This window comes from Sander vitreus, chromosome 23 (assembly GCF_031162955.1).
Source record: "Sander vitreus isolate 19-12246 chromosome 23, sanVit1, whole genome shotgun sequence".
Taxonomy (NCBI): domain Eukaryota; kingdom Metazoa; phylum Chordata; class Actinopteri; order Perciformes; family Percidae; genus Sander; species Sander vitreus.
Window position 1 is genome coordinate 9,581,501 of NC_135877.1, and position 15,511 is coordinate 9,597,011.

Genomic DNA, 15,511 nt, shown 5'->3' on the forward strand with positions numbered 1-15,511 from the left:
ACAATTAATCAAGAATACAAAGGTAGGAGAGAGGGAGGGATTTTTCAGGGAAAATAAAAAGGAAAAGGGGAAACAATTCATTGCATTGTGTTTGCCAGCACATGGTTGGATCAGTTTGGGCTGGATTGCAGGAAAGCGGAGGCTAAAAAGAGGCAGAGGGGGAAGAGGCAACCTATGAAATGATCAGACCTTGACGAGCCCCTCAATGCACAAGGCCTTGAATCAGGCACGCACCATACTTGCAACTTTCACACATCCCCACACATATGTGGCAATGCTGAAGAAAAAAAAGAATGGGGAAAGCAGTGAGCCCTGTGTGAAAAAGGTAAGAATTAAAGACAGAATAGAAGCCAGGGATGGATTAGTCTGCCTTTACAGTGGGTTGTAGTAAGGTGATGCCCTGACATTAGTTTCTGGAGGTTTAGAACATCAGGATGTGGATAAAGCTGAAAGTAAAAACTCAATAGCCAACAGTTGACTGATATTGTAAGTGAAAGTAAGCAAATGGTACATTTGTTTGCATTGGATTTTAACAATTTCAGTATCGGGAAATGGTTTCGTGGCTTGTCTCTGTGTTACGGTTGATTGATTATTTTCAACAAACTGCAGAGTAACATTAGACAATCTGCTTCCTGTTTACACCAGCACGTGCATGCCCAGTGTATGCAAATGGTCATGTGATGTGTGTTGTCAGATGTTAATTTGGAAGAAGATCAGTTCTGCTATAAAGCTAAAGCGCTTGTGTGGACGGAGATCATTTTGGTTTCAAAACGCTGTTTAAAAATGAAAACGTAGTAGTGTGGATGTAGCCAGAGAGCTGTGATGTTTCATTATGGACCTCTTTATGCCTGGTTGGAAAGGTATTGATGCTCCAGGCTGCATTATAGCCATGGGGCACCGCACTACTTAAGAAAAAATATTACTGAACTGAGGGAGTTAAAGTAATGGTACAGAAATTAGAAAAACTGTTGATGATTTCACGTGTCGACATAAAACCTCTGGTTATGAGGACTCAATGTTCTTTGTGATTGGACAGCAGCTCCAACGCGTGGCTCATGAAGGAGCAGGGGTGGAAAGTTTGAGGTACTTGTACCTTACTTGAGTCTTTTCATGGCACTTCTACTCCACTACATGTCAGAGGGAAATATTGTAATTTTTACATTACTGATATTTACTTTAATGAGTGAGTAATAATAATCTAATAATATAATATATAATAGTTTTTAGTTTACAATGTGGTATTTGTACTTTTACTTAAGTAAAGGATCTGAATATGTCCTCCACCACTGTATACACACACACACACACAGCTTCCTGGTATCTGATGTGCATACACACAAAGGATGTGTCTGAATGTCAAAAATTTTGTAAAATCTCTCTGATTTAAAAACATGAAAATAGTTGCTTGTTTTGTACTCGAGGGCAGTCCTTTTCAACAAGGACAATGAAAAAGAATTGAAATGAAATGACGAATGGCTCTCGTTCTGCTTCTCTTCATCAAACGTTTAAAGCTTTTCACCACCTCCGTCAGAGGACCGTGGCATTGGCCAGCTCTCTCACATCCCAATACATTTCTTGACAGAATGATTTGCTGTGATTTGTGGGCGTCATTCAACAACTTTTCTCAGTCAGAGCTGAAAGAACACAACATTTCATGTTGTTTTCATGCTTCACTACACCCATCCCACCCAACATGTTTTGTTCTTGTTGCATGGTTTTATGGTAGGAATAAGTCAGCTATTAATACTCTCTAATATCAGTACATGAATTATGATGCACCGAGTTATTGACTCTGTAATAACGAAAAGATTAACGAAGCGATAGAATCATGGTCAGTTTGTGGCCTGACTACAGTTAATAGCCAAACACCTATTTCACAGACGGACCCAGGGTGAACTGTTGTACCTTGTGTCAGCTGTGTGGCCTTGTCGCTGGTTGATAATAGCCCCATTGTTTCCATTATCTTTTTAAAGTCAAGGTGAACTCAGAGCTGGTCTCTTTCCGACAGCAGTGCAACTGTTCTGTCTCTCCTTTTTATTATCAATCTTTTCTTATATTTCTAAGAGAAACTTTTTGTAGGTATTCTGCTGTCCTTGCGCAAACCCAACATGACCAGACTTAAAAAGAAATGGAGTCATTACAGATATAGTCCAAGATTCCTCTTAATGTTTGGCTATTGAATTTCCAAGTGTCATCATAACCCTAATTAAGGTTACGACAGTGTATGCTTATACAAGAACTGTACTAAGCCTGGTGCTCATTTCCATAAAGCAAGATATACCTTATATGTTCCCACTTGAAAATGAGTTATGACAAGAAAATAAGTTGTTCACGTGATCCTCATTAATTCACTGGTACAATCTGTATCGAGTTCTGATCTCTATCCCCTTTGTCTTCCCACCAGCAGATCCAGTTCGCGGACCAGAAGCAGGAGTTCAACAAGCGCCCCTCCAAGATCGGCCGGCGCTCCCTGTCCCGCTCCATCTCCCAGTCCTCCACAGACAGCTACAGCTCAGGTAGACGCACACAAACGCACTCTCTTCCTATTGCTCAATCTCAATAGCCCACTGCTTATCAGTTTTTTTTTAATGACACCAAAGATCTCGAAAGTGTTTCACCTGAAAGAGTAGTGTGGTGACCTTGTCTGTTTCCTTTGCCAGGTTGCACTTTTTTCCCAGCTCAACTCTGTTATTGGGGGTGGGGGGCAGGTCCAGTGACTTCAAGTGAAGTCTTGTCGTCACCCTGAGGACAGTGAATTTGAGTACTGTATTTCACAAGATGTCAAACTATTCCTAACATAAGGCATGGACCAGAAAAAAAAGTTCTGGCTTTAGTATAGAGAAATAGTAGGACAGCATCAAAATGAGTGAGCACAGTCTGATATGAATAATCCTGTTCCTTTTCTGCCCCTTCCCTGCTCTCTCTCTTAATCTTTTGCCCTCTTGTCATCACCACTCAAAGAGCCTTTAAACTTGAAGCAGCTTAAGCAGCAGTGTATAAACATTTCCAAAAACTCTGCTTTTAGAGCTCCTGCTGTGTGTCAGGGTCATTCACAGGCCATATATCGTCCAATGACACCATTAACATGATGAATTAATCTGTACCGCTTAGCTCTAGTGGCAACATATGATAAACAAACAGATGGACAACAAATGGACTATCAGTCAGTATTGGTGGATAGCTGTAATGGGGGCCCTCAGGTCAGCAGTGCTAAAACATTCAAAGTACTCTTACTGAGAAAGGATGAAACATTTTGAAACCACAGACGGTAAGAGCCTGTTACCTGCTCCTTTTCTGCTCCCTGTGGCTGTTTGTACTATTGCTCCCTCCTCAATATTTAAAACCGATCCGCTGACCATATAGTGCACAATATGCCCTTATCTGGTTGATTAGACCTGTTTTTATTGAAGAATAACGCCACTAATGATGCTCTGCTAACTTGGTGACAGACATTTTCTATGATTGTCCTCACAATAAAAGCATCCTGCTGTTTCGCCAGTGGAAACCGAAACACAGATTTTCAGGTCGAAGCTACAACAATGCTGGGAGCTGAACACAGAGACTTTTTAAAACCGTTTTCTCTCTAGTCTCCGGCGCCCACGCACACACACTTGAGTTCACCTACGGAGGACACAGCTAAGGGGAGGAGACAGCCATGCATTGGCCATGGTCGGCCCCGCTACAGGAGAAGGACCACCGCAGCACGGCTTGGTGCAGCTACGCCTTGCTGTGAAGCGCATCTCATCACGGCTTGGTTTAAGAAGACCGACCTGGGCCCATTGGGAAAAACCCTGAGATTGTTTCTTTAGAAAAAAAAGAGCCTTAGCTAATACCTAAAATATAAAGTAAACAAATCACAGAAGGGGGTATATGTTTATTTACATACACATATGTAAGTAAACATATGGGGTATGTGTTCTTTCACATAGGAGAAACAATCAGTTGTATTATTACTAATAAGTTATTATTCGTCACATACAATCGTACAGTACAATGTAGTGAAATTCAATCTCTGCATTTAACCCGTCCTAGGTATTAGGAGCAGTGGACAGCCACATGGAGCCCTCTGTGGTCACCCGGCTTTATAAAAAATATTCTAAACAACGTCTGCCCCTGTTTTGATCATTACATTTGATGTAATTAATGTACAGGTAGTCTGCAAGAGCCTGTTTAACCACACGGCACCAGTCTTACTGCTTGAATCTTATATATTTTAATGTTTTGATAAAAAATTCAGCTTTCTTGCTTTTTCAGCTCTACATCAAAATTGTCACACTCGATGCAGGGATCCTTTCTAAAGTGAGATTTGAATTTGTTCCAATTCCCCTGAAACACACATCTTGTGTTCTACATTCTTTCTCTTCACTTGTCTTCGCTTCTCTCCTCAGCATTTATTCACCTCCCTCCTGCAACCAGATCATTAAAACACTCGCCCTTCCAAGAACCTTCCTCTCCAGCCTGAGGCTGCCAGATTATGACTAAAGTAATGAACGGGATTGTTTTCTGAGATAGTAAGGGGAGCACTTAATCTGCATTTATTTTACTCTTTGCTTTGACAAGCTCACTTTTGCCTGTGCTGTTGGATTCTTATCTAACAGCAGCAATTGTAAATTGAGTTAATTGTGTCACTGCTGCCAATATTGGCAGGTTATTTTCAGAAACATGTGCAACCCTATTATCTCCCCTTTTGAACTCTGTTTTGTGCTCTTTCTTTTTTTTCTCTCCCCCATCTGTGCTGATTCCCTGTCTTCTCCCATAATTCCCTCAGCAGAGTGCCTCTTATTTCACTGATGGTTCCCACAGTACTGAGGACAAGCTGAACACACCAGTAGTACTTTTCCCAAGACCACTTTGGTGTAGCCTAGATCATGTTTAATAAGGGTTCCTCTTCAGGTGGTGGACCAAGTCTGTAAAAGCATAGCAGAAACACATTTCTGAATCAGCTTGTAATAACTTCAACTTGTCAGTATTTTGTAAGAAAATAGGAGAAAAATAAAAAATCCACGTGTTTGCGTTAATTGTTGTTATAAAAAGACATTTTTGTGGAGTTCACTGATTCTAACATGTTGGTAAATATGCAGATGTAAAGAGTTGTACATTTATACGACCAAAATCATTGTCATGACATCGCATTACACTCAAAGGGGAAACGGTCTTGAGGTGTACTCCTGCATATGTGAAAATACTGTACATGTAACATTTTTTGTAGCCCAAGAGGGAGCTGCACAAAGTCTGATAAATTGCCTCAAATGATGTGACTCTGTTGGGGTTGAAGACTACAAGTTAGAAAGAAGTGAGCTTACCAGACCTCTGTGGTTTAAGATACATTTTTTGGGGGGGGCTTTTTCCCTTTTATTATATAGTGACAGTGGATAGACAGGAAAGGGGGAGAAAGATGGGGGATGGGGGGATGACACGCAGCAAAGGGCAGCAGGTCGGATTTGAACCTGCGCCGCTGCAAAGGACTAAGCCTACATGGGTCGAATGCTCTTACTGGGTGAGCTAGAGGCTGCCACATGCTGCATCGATTTTTATCCCTTTTTAAAAAAAAAAAAAAAAAGTCTATTGTGAGTCTGACAATGTTATACAGTGCTAGTGCAAAGCTAAACTGATGGAGTACTCTTTTAATGCACAACAAAGCCTTACATTTAAAAATCTGTAATAACTTGGTAGTGGCTGATACTTTAAAAATAAGACCAAGTATGAGGTTTGAATATATTCTTTTTAACTCTTGGCGGTATCTAAAATCCTTGTGCGTGAATGTGGAAATCTTTTTGTTTACCAGTACAAATGTCTTTGGCTTTGTCCCAGTATCCTTTGCAAGTATCAGTAGATCCACCCTCATGACCCCTAAGATCTCCTCGGCTCACACTCTCTCCCACCCTTTCTTCCTGTCAGTACGGATGGCAGATTTCAAAAGAAAATAGTGGACTCGTGGATTATTACCTTTTTAAAGCCTTTCCCCTCCTGGCACAGTACAGCATGTTCTTTAACTCCAGTATTGTTACAGTGCTTGTGAGGTACCTAGTGTTATCTGGTACTGGTCCATGGCCATTTTGGAAGGGTGGTAGGCGAGATAATGGGTATAGTGTTCCTGCTCTAGACAAGAGGGACCGCACCTGTGTAGTGAGTCAGCCTGAAGCACAGTCAGGAACCACACAGTGCTGGTGCCAGACATGGAGGCATCTCATTACTAAGTATGCGGCTGTATACTGTGGACACTATTGTTTATATCTCCTAGAGGTGCACTGATACCTCTCTATGACCGGTTTCTTTTATTCTGTGGTGTTAAAACACGTGTGCTGTGTTTGTACTGCAGTCCTATATTGTGAAGAGACTGGAGTGTTTCAGAGGGTTTTGCAGACAGCTTCATAATCAATTAAATGTGGTGCCGTGCAGAATCTGTGGCCTGCCAAAGTCAAATAGCTGGGTTGGGAAAAGTACAGGCTTTATTCTCAGTGAAGAAACCAAAGGCACGATTGTTTGTTCTGCACTTTAAAACCTTAACACTGAATTGCCTTGTTGTTGAAAGGTGCATACAAATACAATTGCCTTGCCTCATTCAAAGTGCTATACATAAAACATAAAGACATTAAGACGAGATCTAAAAAGAACACAAGGCAGTATAAAAAGACACGTACATAAATTAGATTTAAAAGGATTAAAACAAAGTTAAACAAAAGATTAAAATAACATGAACTAGAATAAGACCGACTAAACGGTAGAATAGAAATTACAGTGCAGCCTATAGTGCAGTGCAAGATATGAAACAACGTTAAAGTTAATAAGATGCAGTGGCAAACAGAAAAGTTTTAAGCCCCAGATATGTGGTGGCATACAAACTGAAAACAAGACAACGTAAGAGGTGTGGACGCTTCATAACGGAGCAGCAGATCAAAAATGTATTTCGGGGCAAGGGTCCTGTCTGTCCTGGGCATCTTCTCTCCTGTCTGCACTGATGGCAAACAGATTTGCTTTGTGTTGATCTGAATGGGGGTGATTTGAGATGCGACAGTGCAGCTTAGTGGCAACCATTAACATTACATGTAGTCCCTTAATCTCTCATCTTAGTTTGGTAAAGACATTGAGGCTGTGATGTTTTGCCTTTGTGGCACTGAGGCTGCTGTGTGTCAGGGTGCATCATCTTAGGCCTGGCCCGATGGGTGTCACAGACAAAAATGGTCTTATCAGTGCTTTAACTGCTCCAAAAAGATGCCTGCTTCCCCAGATTGGCGTTAACAATTTCATTGATCCCCTTCAGACCACAGGTTTTGCTGAGCCATGTGTTGTTGTCCTCTCTTGACTGTCGGCAGTCGTCCACCAAACAGTTCAATGAAATCCTGCTTAAGCAATTCTGAGACTTTTATGCCTTTTTTCTTTCAGTTGACACACGTTTTACTGTTTTAATTGGCATCCTCGCTAGTTGCTAATGTGGACCGCCAAAGGCGGGCATAAACACAGACCATAGTCAGAATGTCATGGAGGTCAGAAGTCTTCTGCATTGTGAATATCCTTGTTTTTCGAGTACGAGCAGACTTCTGTAACAATTTATTACAGTCTGTGCACTTCTTCGATTCTGATAGCAGAGAGGCATAGTGTAGACCAGGGCATATTGCAACAAAACCTTCCGGTGGGGGTGGGGGGGGTGATACTGACAATACTGACGTCTTTTTGCGTGTTTCTTTTGTAGCGGCGTCATACACGGACAGCTCTGACGATGAGACGTCTCCTCGGGACAAACAGCAGAAGAACTCTAAGGGCAACGGAGACTTTTGCATCAAAAACATCAAACAGGCTGACTTTGGCCGCAGAGAGATTGAGATCGCAGAGCAAGGTAAGCCAAAACGACCGTCACCGTACACTTCAAATAAGGGCAAACTTAAGAGTCAGTGGTTTGCCAAATTGCCATCCAAATGTAGTGCAAGTTTTAACTGTAACAGCAGTAAAAGGGGGTGTGGCGCTGCCTCCTCCACATTGCTGAGTGACCATATGTCCCATGCCACTGCAAGTGAGAACACCATTTAAGAACCAACACATAAACACACATTATTCACATCATCCCCTAATTACCTCGCAGAACATAGAGAGCCTCAGCTGAACCCTGCAGGCTACGTTCTCTCTGTGTCTCTCACACACACACACACACACACACACACACACACCCTTAGCATCAGTAACTCCTTCAGCTGGATGAGTCGATGGATTAGTGATGAAGTATTAGAAGGATTAAATGATGGGAATTCCTTAACCATCCAGCTGATAATCCCCGTATGTGTTCGGTTTGTGCGTCTCTTTCAGAGATGCCAGCCCTGATGGCTCTGAGGAAGCGAGCCCAGGGGGAGAAACCCCTCGCCGGTGCCAAGGTGGTGGGCTGCACCCACATCACTGCCCAGACTGCTGTGAGTAGGAATGCAACACACACACACACACACACACACACACACACACACACACACACAGCCCACACATAAGACCGTTTTACTGCAGCAGCTACAAAAAAAGTCCACATTGACCCTCTTCTCCTCAGGTGCTGATGGAGACTCTGTCAGCGTTGGGGGCTCAGTGCAGATGGGCAGCCTGCAACATCTACTCCACCCAGAATGAAGTGGCAGCTGCCCTGGCAGAGGGAGGTGAGACTGGAAGTTTGTCTGCCCTTTTCTTCTTTGTCTTTCATTTCATAAAATCTTCCTGTCTGTGTAACATGCTTCCTGTCTCTTTCTAGGTTTCAGTGTGTTTGCATGGAAGGGTGAGTCAGAGGACGACTTCTGGTGGTGCATCGATCGCTGTGTCAACGTGGAAGGCTGGCAACCCAACATGGTAGCACACCTACATTCTAAATAAAGCTTACCTAATCATCTTTTCTTTTTATTCCCATCCTAAAGTCCCTGTGGCGGTGCTGCTGTTTTCACCAGACAACTCGATCTTTTTAAATACAATGAATCTGTTTTTTTACAATTAAAAAAATAAATAAAACGTGCATTTTTTTTTCAACCGTAACATTTGTTAGACATGCAGGACAGAACTGCAGAAATAAGTTATTAAAATGTTTTCATGGACTTAGATATAGATGTGGTTACACCGATTTCCTTCTTTTGAATGTTTAAGATAAAACACTTTGTTTAATTTGTTAACTGACCCTGCAAATCTGCAAGTTTAAGAGTCAATTTCAGGTATTAAGAAAATCTCTCTCTCTCTCTCTCTCTCTCTCTCTCTCTCTCTCTCCCTCTCCCTCCCTCACACTCTCTCTCTCTCTCTCTCTCTCTCTCTCTCTCTCTCTCTCTCTCTCTCTCTCTCTCTCTCTCTCTCCCCCCATCTTCGTCTCCAATTGTCTGTCAGATCTTGGATGATGGTGGAGACCTGACTCACTGGATCTATAAAAAATACCCCAATATGTTCAAGAAGATTAAGGGCATTGTAGAGGAGAGTGTTACCGGTGTGCACAGGTGGGACTCACAACTCTCATCCTCTCTTGCCTTTGTAGTTGTCTTAAGCAATGTTGTTGGTAAAATATTACGTTGCCTCAGTTAAAACCACTTCTCTGTATTTTGAACGAGAGAATACAAGAGACACACACAAACACACACACACAAACACACACACACACACACACACAGAGTTTCTACGGTTTCTGGTGCAGTAACATCGCCATCTAGTGGTGAAAATCTTACCACCATTAACAGTGCACTGTGACTACACAATTAAGGCATTGCTGTGTATACTGTAAGGGTAGAATGTTAAGTAGAACAGTTTAATATTTGTTTATTTTTTAGTTATAAATAATAACAAATTATCGTATGATGAAACTAAGTCTTTCCTTGATATATGACTGGTGATTCCAAACTGAACACTTAACATTAAAAATTATGTATTTTGTTGTATTTTATTTTGTGTCACTGAGCCTATCTCACATTTCAACATCTGTTTTAATGTGTGTGTGTGTGTGTGTGTGTGTGTGTGTGTGTGTGTGTGTGTCTGTGTGTCTGTGTGTCTGTGTGTAGGTTGTACCAGCTGTCCAAGGCAGGAAAGCTGTGTGTTCCAGCCATGAACGTCAACGACTCTGTGACTAAGCAGAAGTTTGACAACCTCTACTGCTGCAGGGAGTCCATCTTAGACGGGTATGAAACGGTCTCCTGTTTAACTTCATTAGGGATTATAAAACCGAACATGATTGTTGTGCATTTAATGTTGCAGGGCAATTCCACCCACCTGAAATAATTGTGTTTCTGTCCTCAGCCTGAAGAGGACCACTGATGTCATGTTTGGAGGCAAACAGGTGGTGGTGTGCGGATACGGAGAGGTAAGGCCCACATTTTAATGCAGGCTTGTACACAATGCTTGTTTCCTGAGAGACCTAATAAGTGAAATACAAGTCAGATGAAATCCCATTAAAGCTAAAATAAATCCACTTGTGAAAATGGAGGGACGTAGGTTAGAAGACAAGTAAGATGATCATTTCCCCCCTTTTTAAGGCACCAAAGCAAATACAAAAAGGTTGTCTTGAAACAACTGAATTAATATAACCAGTCACATGTAGAAAATCCTCACTGACTATAGCAGAAGCTAGCTGCTGTTGCCACCTTTTGTTAGAACTTATTTGCGTACCATATTTTGATCAAATGTTCATTATAAATGAGGGCACGTGGTTTGCTATCCTATTCCTTGTCCAAATATATAAAAAATTAAATTAAACCTTAAACCACTTGTAGTTGATTTGCTATTGCAAGTATTCTCTAAAGCAGTGATTCCCAACCAGGGGTACCTGTTTCCCAAGGGGGTACTTTTTCAGTTATGAGGGGCTATGTGGGAAATATTGGAATAAATCATCTAATTCGAAAAACAATATATCATTTGTGTTTTATAAGGGAAGATAAAACGCATGCTAAAATAAACAAATAACCAGTAAGAGACCAACAGAACACCACCTGCTGCTGCTGTGATTGAGAGTGCTTTAAAACTAGCAAAGCAAGCGGGGAAGTCACAACGGCTAAACAATTATGGACAAATGGTTGAAACCTACTGTTCTACTGTATGATAATATCTCATGTCTATCATCCTCAGGTGGGAAAAGGCTGCTGTGCTGCTCTCAAAGCAATGGGCTCCATCGTCTACGTCACAGAGATCGACCCAATCTGTGCCCTGCAGGCCTGGTAACACTCGGCTTGTTGAGCAAATGATGCCTCACTGCCGGGGTTGGCATTGCGTTAGTCTTATGTTCTTTGTTCTGTTTCCCCCAATCACAGCATGGACGGCTTCAGGCTGGTGAAACTGAATGAAGTCATCAGACAAGTGGACATCGTCATCACCTGCACAGGTTGGTTCAGCCACTGTCTCTCTCTGTATTTTCTCTGTCTCCATTAGAAACGATCTCTCATTCATGTTTGGCAGGCGAAGTTGAAAATGTTTAAGGAACATGCAATTCAGTCAGTGTTCATTCATTCAGCGTCTACCAGTCACTAATCAACTTCTTGGCTCAGCAGCCCGGGAGTTGTCCTGAACACTTAATTGGAGCAGAGAATTACTTGTCTTTCTGCTTCATTACCTAATGTTGCTGGCAGGCCTGAAGCAGAGGGCTCTCTTAAGGGTGACTGCAATTGAACAGAAAAGCTAATAAGAGGATAATAATGTAAAAGGAGGCGCATGGCATTTGTGTAAGATTTTGCAAAGTGGTGTAAAATAAATAAAACAGGAAAAGCAAAGCTCTAATAAGGCCATGTACTGGTAGCTCCATCAAGGGCATTGGAGCCCTTGCGGCAAAATTAAAAAAAAAAGTTTGTTGTGAATATCTGCTGATAAATCATACATGAAAGGGTTAGTATCTTCATATCCTTTGCAGCTAAATTCAAGTCATCCTTCAGCATGATACCATCTTACAAAAATGTAACTTTACCTCATTTTGTTAAAGATGCACTACGCAGACAGGTGGAGCACTCAAACTAAATGACATTTTCAAACATAATTAACAATGCTAATCGCGCACCCCTCGGAGCACAACCAATGAGATAACAGCATGTCGTTACCTAGCAATGGGAAATGGCTTCCTTGCCACCCTTGATGCCGAATACCTGCGCTGTGCTTTGCTCTCTTAGCTTTGCTCTGCGCCCTACCTAGCGGTGCACAGTGAGAAAATCGCGTATCATGTGTAGGTGGCTTAACACTCTACTCTCTCTCTTCTTTGTGTCTATCTGATTTCACATTTTTGCTTTCTTACTGTTTTAACCTCTTGCTCTTTGTGCATTTGTCTCCATATTTCTTTCTCTTTCTCTTCTCTCTCTCTCCCTCCATCAGGCAATAAGAACGTGGTGGTGAGAGAATACCTCGACCGCATGAAGAACGGCTGCATTGTCTGCAACATGGGACACTCCAACACCGAGATCGATGTGGTCAGTTACCAGCTTGTGTTAACTCGTGAAGTAACAAAAATAATAACGAATAACAAACCAGGAGACATGAAGATTAAAACAAGAATCAAGAATCGGCAATACAGAAACAAGCCATCAAACCATAACAATGAGTCTAAAACACAGTTTTACCCCTCTGGGCAGTGTAGCTGATAAATCAGTTAAGTATTAACATATTTTACTACTTTACAATGCCTTAAAGGTTATGACCCCACTGCTTTTATGTCATTGTTAGAACAGCTTAGTAAACAAGACATTAAGGTTTTTTATTACTCATGTGCTAATGCAGAGTGTACAATAAAATCACAGAAATAAATAGCAACAATAATATAGAGCACAAAGATAAGGGTCACGGTGCACTGTTTTCTCCGGACCATACAACAGTGAGACAGAAGTGCTAGGAATAGAAAAAATAGCGGAATGGAATTTTTAAATTTAAAAAAAAATTTTTTTTTTATAAGATGACCACAATCAGGGAAGTAGTTCAGACATGAGAGGAAGTTGTGACTCACTTCTTAAAGTTCTTCAGTCCTGGAAAAGACCAAGCGCACTGAGTCAACTTCTGGCCCGTGATGATCTGTGTGTGACAGCTCAGCCCAACAGAAATAAGCAAAAACAAATGATTGGTCGTGATGTTGTGCTCGTTCTGTAGGCAAGCCTGCGGACTCCTGAACTGACCTGGGAGAGAGTGCGCTCTCAGGTGGACCACGTCATCTGGCCAGATGGCAAGAGGATAGTGCTGCTGGCTGAGGTACACACACACACACACACACACACACACACACACACACACACCCCTGCATATGCACACTGCAGGTTTGAGACTGTGTGTGTGTTTGTTACAAGCCGTGACAGAATGAGAGCAGTCTGTCAGGGCCAGACAGACAACCTGCCAGCCCATGGATGCCTGTGTCTCTGCTGCTGTTTGATCTCCAGCAGGTTTCAACCACATCAGTAGATCAGCAGCTCCTTCCTCGCCTCTCCTGCCTCTTTGTTCCAACAGCTCTCTTCCAAAATAGAGTTGTGTTCCAAAAAGATGGCGTTTAGAGAGAGAGAGAGAGAGAGAGAGAGAGATTGTGACGAGTCGTGCACTGGACATTGAGAGAGAGAGGTTGAGGTTGTGACGAGTCGTGCACTGGACATTAAAACCTTATTTGGTGGGGTGGTGATGGTGCAGTGGATTCGACACATGCCTTTGGTGTGGGAGATCTGGGTTCAATTCCCACTGCGATACCAACCGATACCAACATATCAACCAATGTGTCCCTGAGCAAGACACTTAACCCATAGTTGCTCCAGAGGCATGCAACCTCTGACATACTTAGCAACTGTAAGTCGCTTCGGATAAAAGCGTCAGCTAAATGACATGTAATGTAATATTTGCAGTTTTCATTCTGCTTTTCATCTTGGAACAACAATACAACCTTTCTCTGTTCCCCCTTCCCTCCGAGCTGCAGTGTTTCAGTTTAACATACTAACTACCTCATTGTCTGCAACACTTGGGATCTCACATTCACTCACTGCAAAGCAACATCTCAGACAGCAGCAATAGTTTAGTATTTTGGGCAAAACAATCTTTGTAAATAGAAGTTGCACAGCAGTAACTGTCAGAATGAGGACAAGAGAAAACAAACAGAGTGGCATAACAGTGGCAGAAAAGATTTCAAAAAGCAACGTTCTTGAAAATAGTTGTACAGGACCTGAAATAGATTTCTTTTTCTACACATACAACACATACCACAACACATTCAACACATACCTCATCTCACCCAGTCTACACATCCTGACACTTTGTTCCCTTGTCCTGTGTACTCTGAACCTTGCATTGCTTTGTCTTCCTCTACAGGGTCGTCTGCTGAACCTCAGCTGTTCCACTGTGCCGACCTTCGTGCTCTCCATCACCGCCACCACCCAGGTAAAACAGCAGATCAGTTTCTGTCTCAATTACATTGTTGTACATGATTTAGGTTTTTATTTTACATGTTCTGCATTGCTCTCACTTTGTTACTGTTTATTACTTATAAAGAGTTTGAGGCAAAACATTGTTGTGTGTCTCTTCCCAGGCGCTGGCTCTGATAGAGCTGTACAATGCCCCAGAGGGACGCTACAAACAGGATGTTTACCTGCTGCCCAAGAAGATGGGTAAGATTTGTCAGTTCAGAATTTGTTGAGGGAATAAAACTGCCGAATGCATGAATACAAAACAGAAGTATGAAAGCCTTTTGGGGAACACAAACAGCGAGATATGAGGCCAGGGAGATACAAAATAACCTTGTTTGATACTTAAGTGGCCACCAAGCAGGAAGTGATTACAGAGAGTTTGTGTTTGCCCCATCGGAGAGGCTGCAGGCATTTGGCATCAATCTCTATAGACAACACAGTCGGTCTCCCTGATAGCTTATCATTCACAGTTGAATGAGTTGTGTGCGTGTGTACAGCCCACAGCATGTCTGCAGCGTTGCCCGTCACATCTCTTAGCTTTCCCTCGGTGGGTGAGCGCTGAACAAATGCATAGTGAAGAAAAACGGGGAGCCAAATGTAGGTCACCCTGTCAGTGACTGCTGCACCACTGACAGAGAGATTATGGAGAGAAAGAAGGAATCATTGAAAGGAAGGGCTGAGATGAGGAAAGAAAGGAAGTAGACACGAAGACGGATGAGGAGAGGAAAGCAGTTCAGCACAAAGAGGAAGAAAGCGATTGAGAGATGGTAAATCCTAGAGCCTCCCTCTGTCTTTTTCTCATCTGAATGATTAATCAACAACAGAGACGCCTGATCTTCTCCTCTCTCTCTTGCCCTCTAGATGAGTATGTGGCCAGCCTACATCTTCCTACATTTGACGCACATCTTACAGAGCTGAGTGATGAGCAGGCCAAGTATCTGGGCTTGAACAAGAACGGCCCCTTTAAGCCAAACTACTATAGGTATGGAAACACATTCTTATTTTCTTCTTATTTTGACAGGCCTGTCGGTGGTTCAAGAGATAATCGTGTAAAGAAAGAAACCGTAACATTTGAGTCCTGCATGTATAGGGTTAGGATTTGTTTTTCAGGTTGTTAGCAACACCTTTTTATTTACAGAAAGCATCATCCTAACTTGCGTTCTTTCTCTTTT

At 42.2% G+C, this 15,511-nt stretch overlaps 1 protein-coding gene across 1 annotated transcript in view; it reads left to right on the forward strand.

The window, feature by feature from the left end:
* ahcyl2b (adenosylhomocysteinase like 2b) overlaps positions 1 to 15,511 on the forward strand; it is a 44,407-nt gene that overhangs the window by 26,131 nt on the left and 2,765 nt on the right. The window contains exons 2-16 of the mRNA XM_078281332.1: positions 2,408 to 2,516; positions 7,691 to 7,834; positions 8,299 to 8,399; positions 8,528 to 8,630; positions 8,723 to 8,817; positions 9,337 to 9,443; positions 9,999 to 10,115; positions 10,234 to 10,297; positions 11,059 to 11,147; positions 11,241 to 11,311; positions 12,286 to 12,380; positions 13,051 to 13,149; positions 14,245 to 14,313; positions 14,462 to 14,540; positions 15,201 to 15,321. Of these exons, the coding sequence (XP_078137458.1) occupies positions 2,408 to 2,516; positions 7,691 to 7,834; positions 8,299 to 8,399; positions 8,528 to 8,630; positions 8,723 to 8,817; positions 9,337 to 9,443; positions 9,999 to 10,115; positions 10,234 to 10,297; positions 11,059 to 11,147; positions 11,241 to 11,311; positions 12,286 to 12,380; positions 13,051 to 13,149; positions 14,245 to 14,313; positions 14,462 to 14,540; positions 15,201 to 15,321 (1,463 nt within the window). The remainder of the gene's footprint in view (positions 1 to 2,407; positions 2,517 to 7,690; positions 7,835 to 8,298; positions 8,400 to 8,527; positions 8,631 to 8,722; positions 8,818 to 9,336; positions 9,444 to 9,998; positions 10,116 to 10,233; positions 10,298 to 11,058; positions 11,148 to 11,240; positions 11,312 to 12,285; positions 12,381 to 13,050; positions 13,150 to 14,244; positions 14,314 to 14,461; positions 14,541 to 15,200; positions 15,322 to 15,511) is intronic.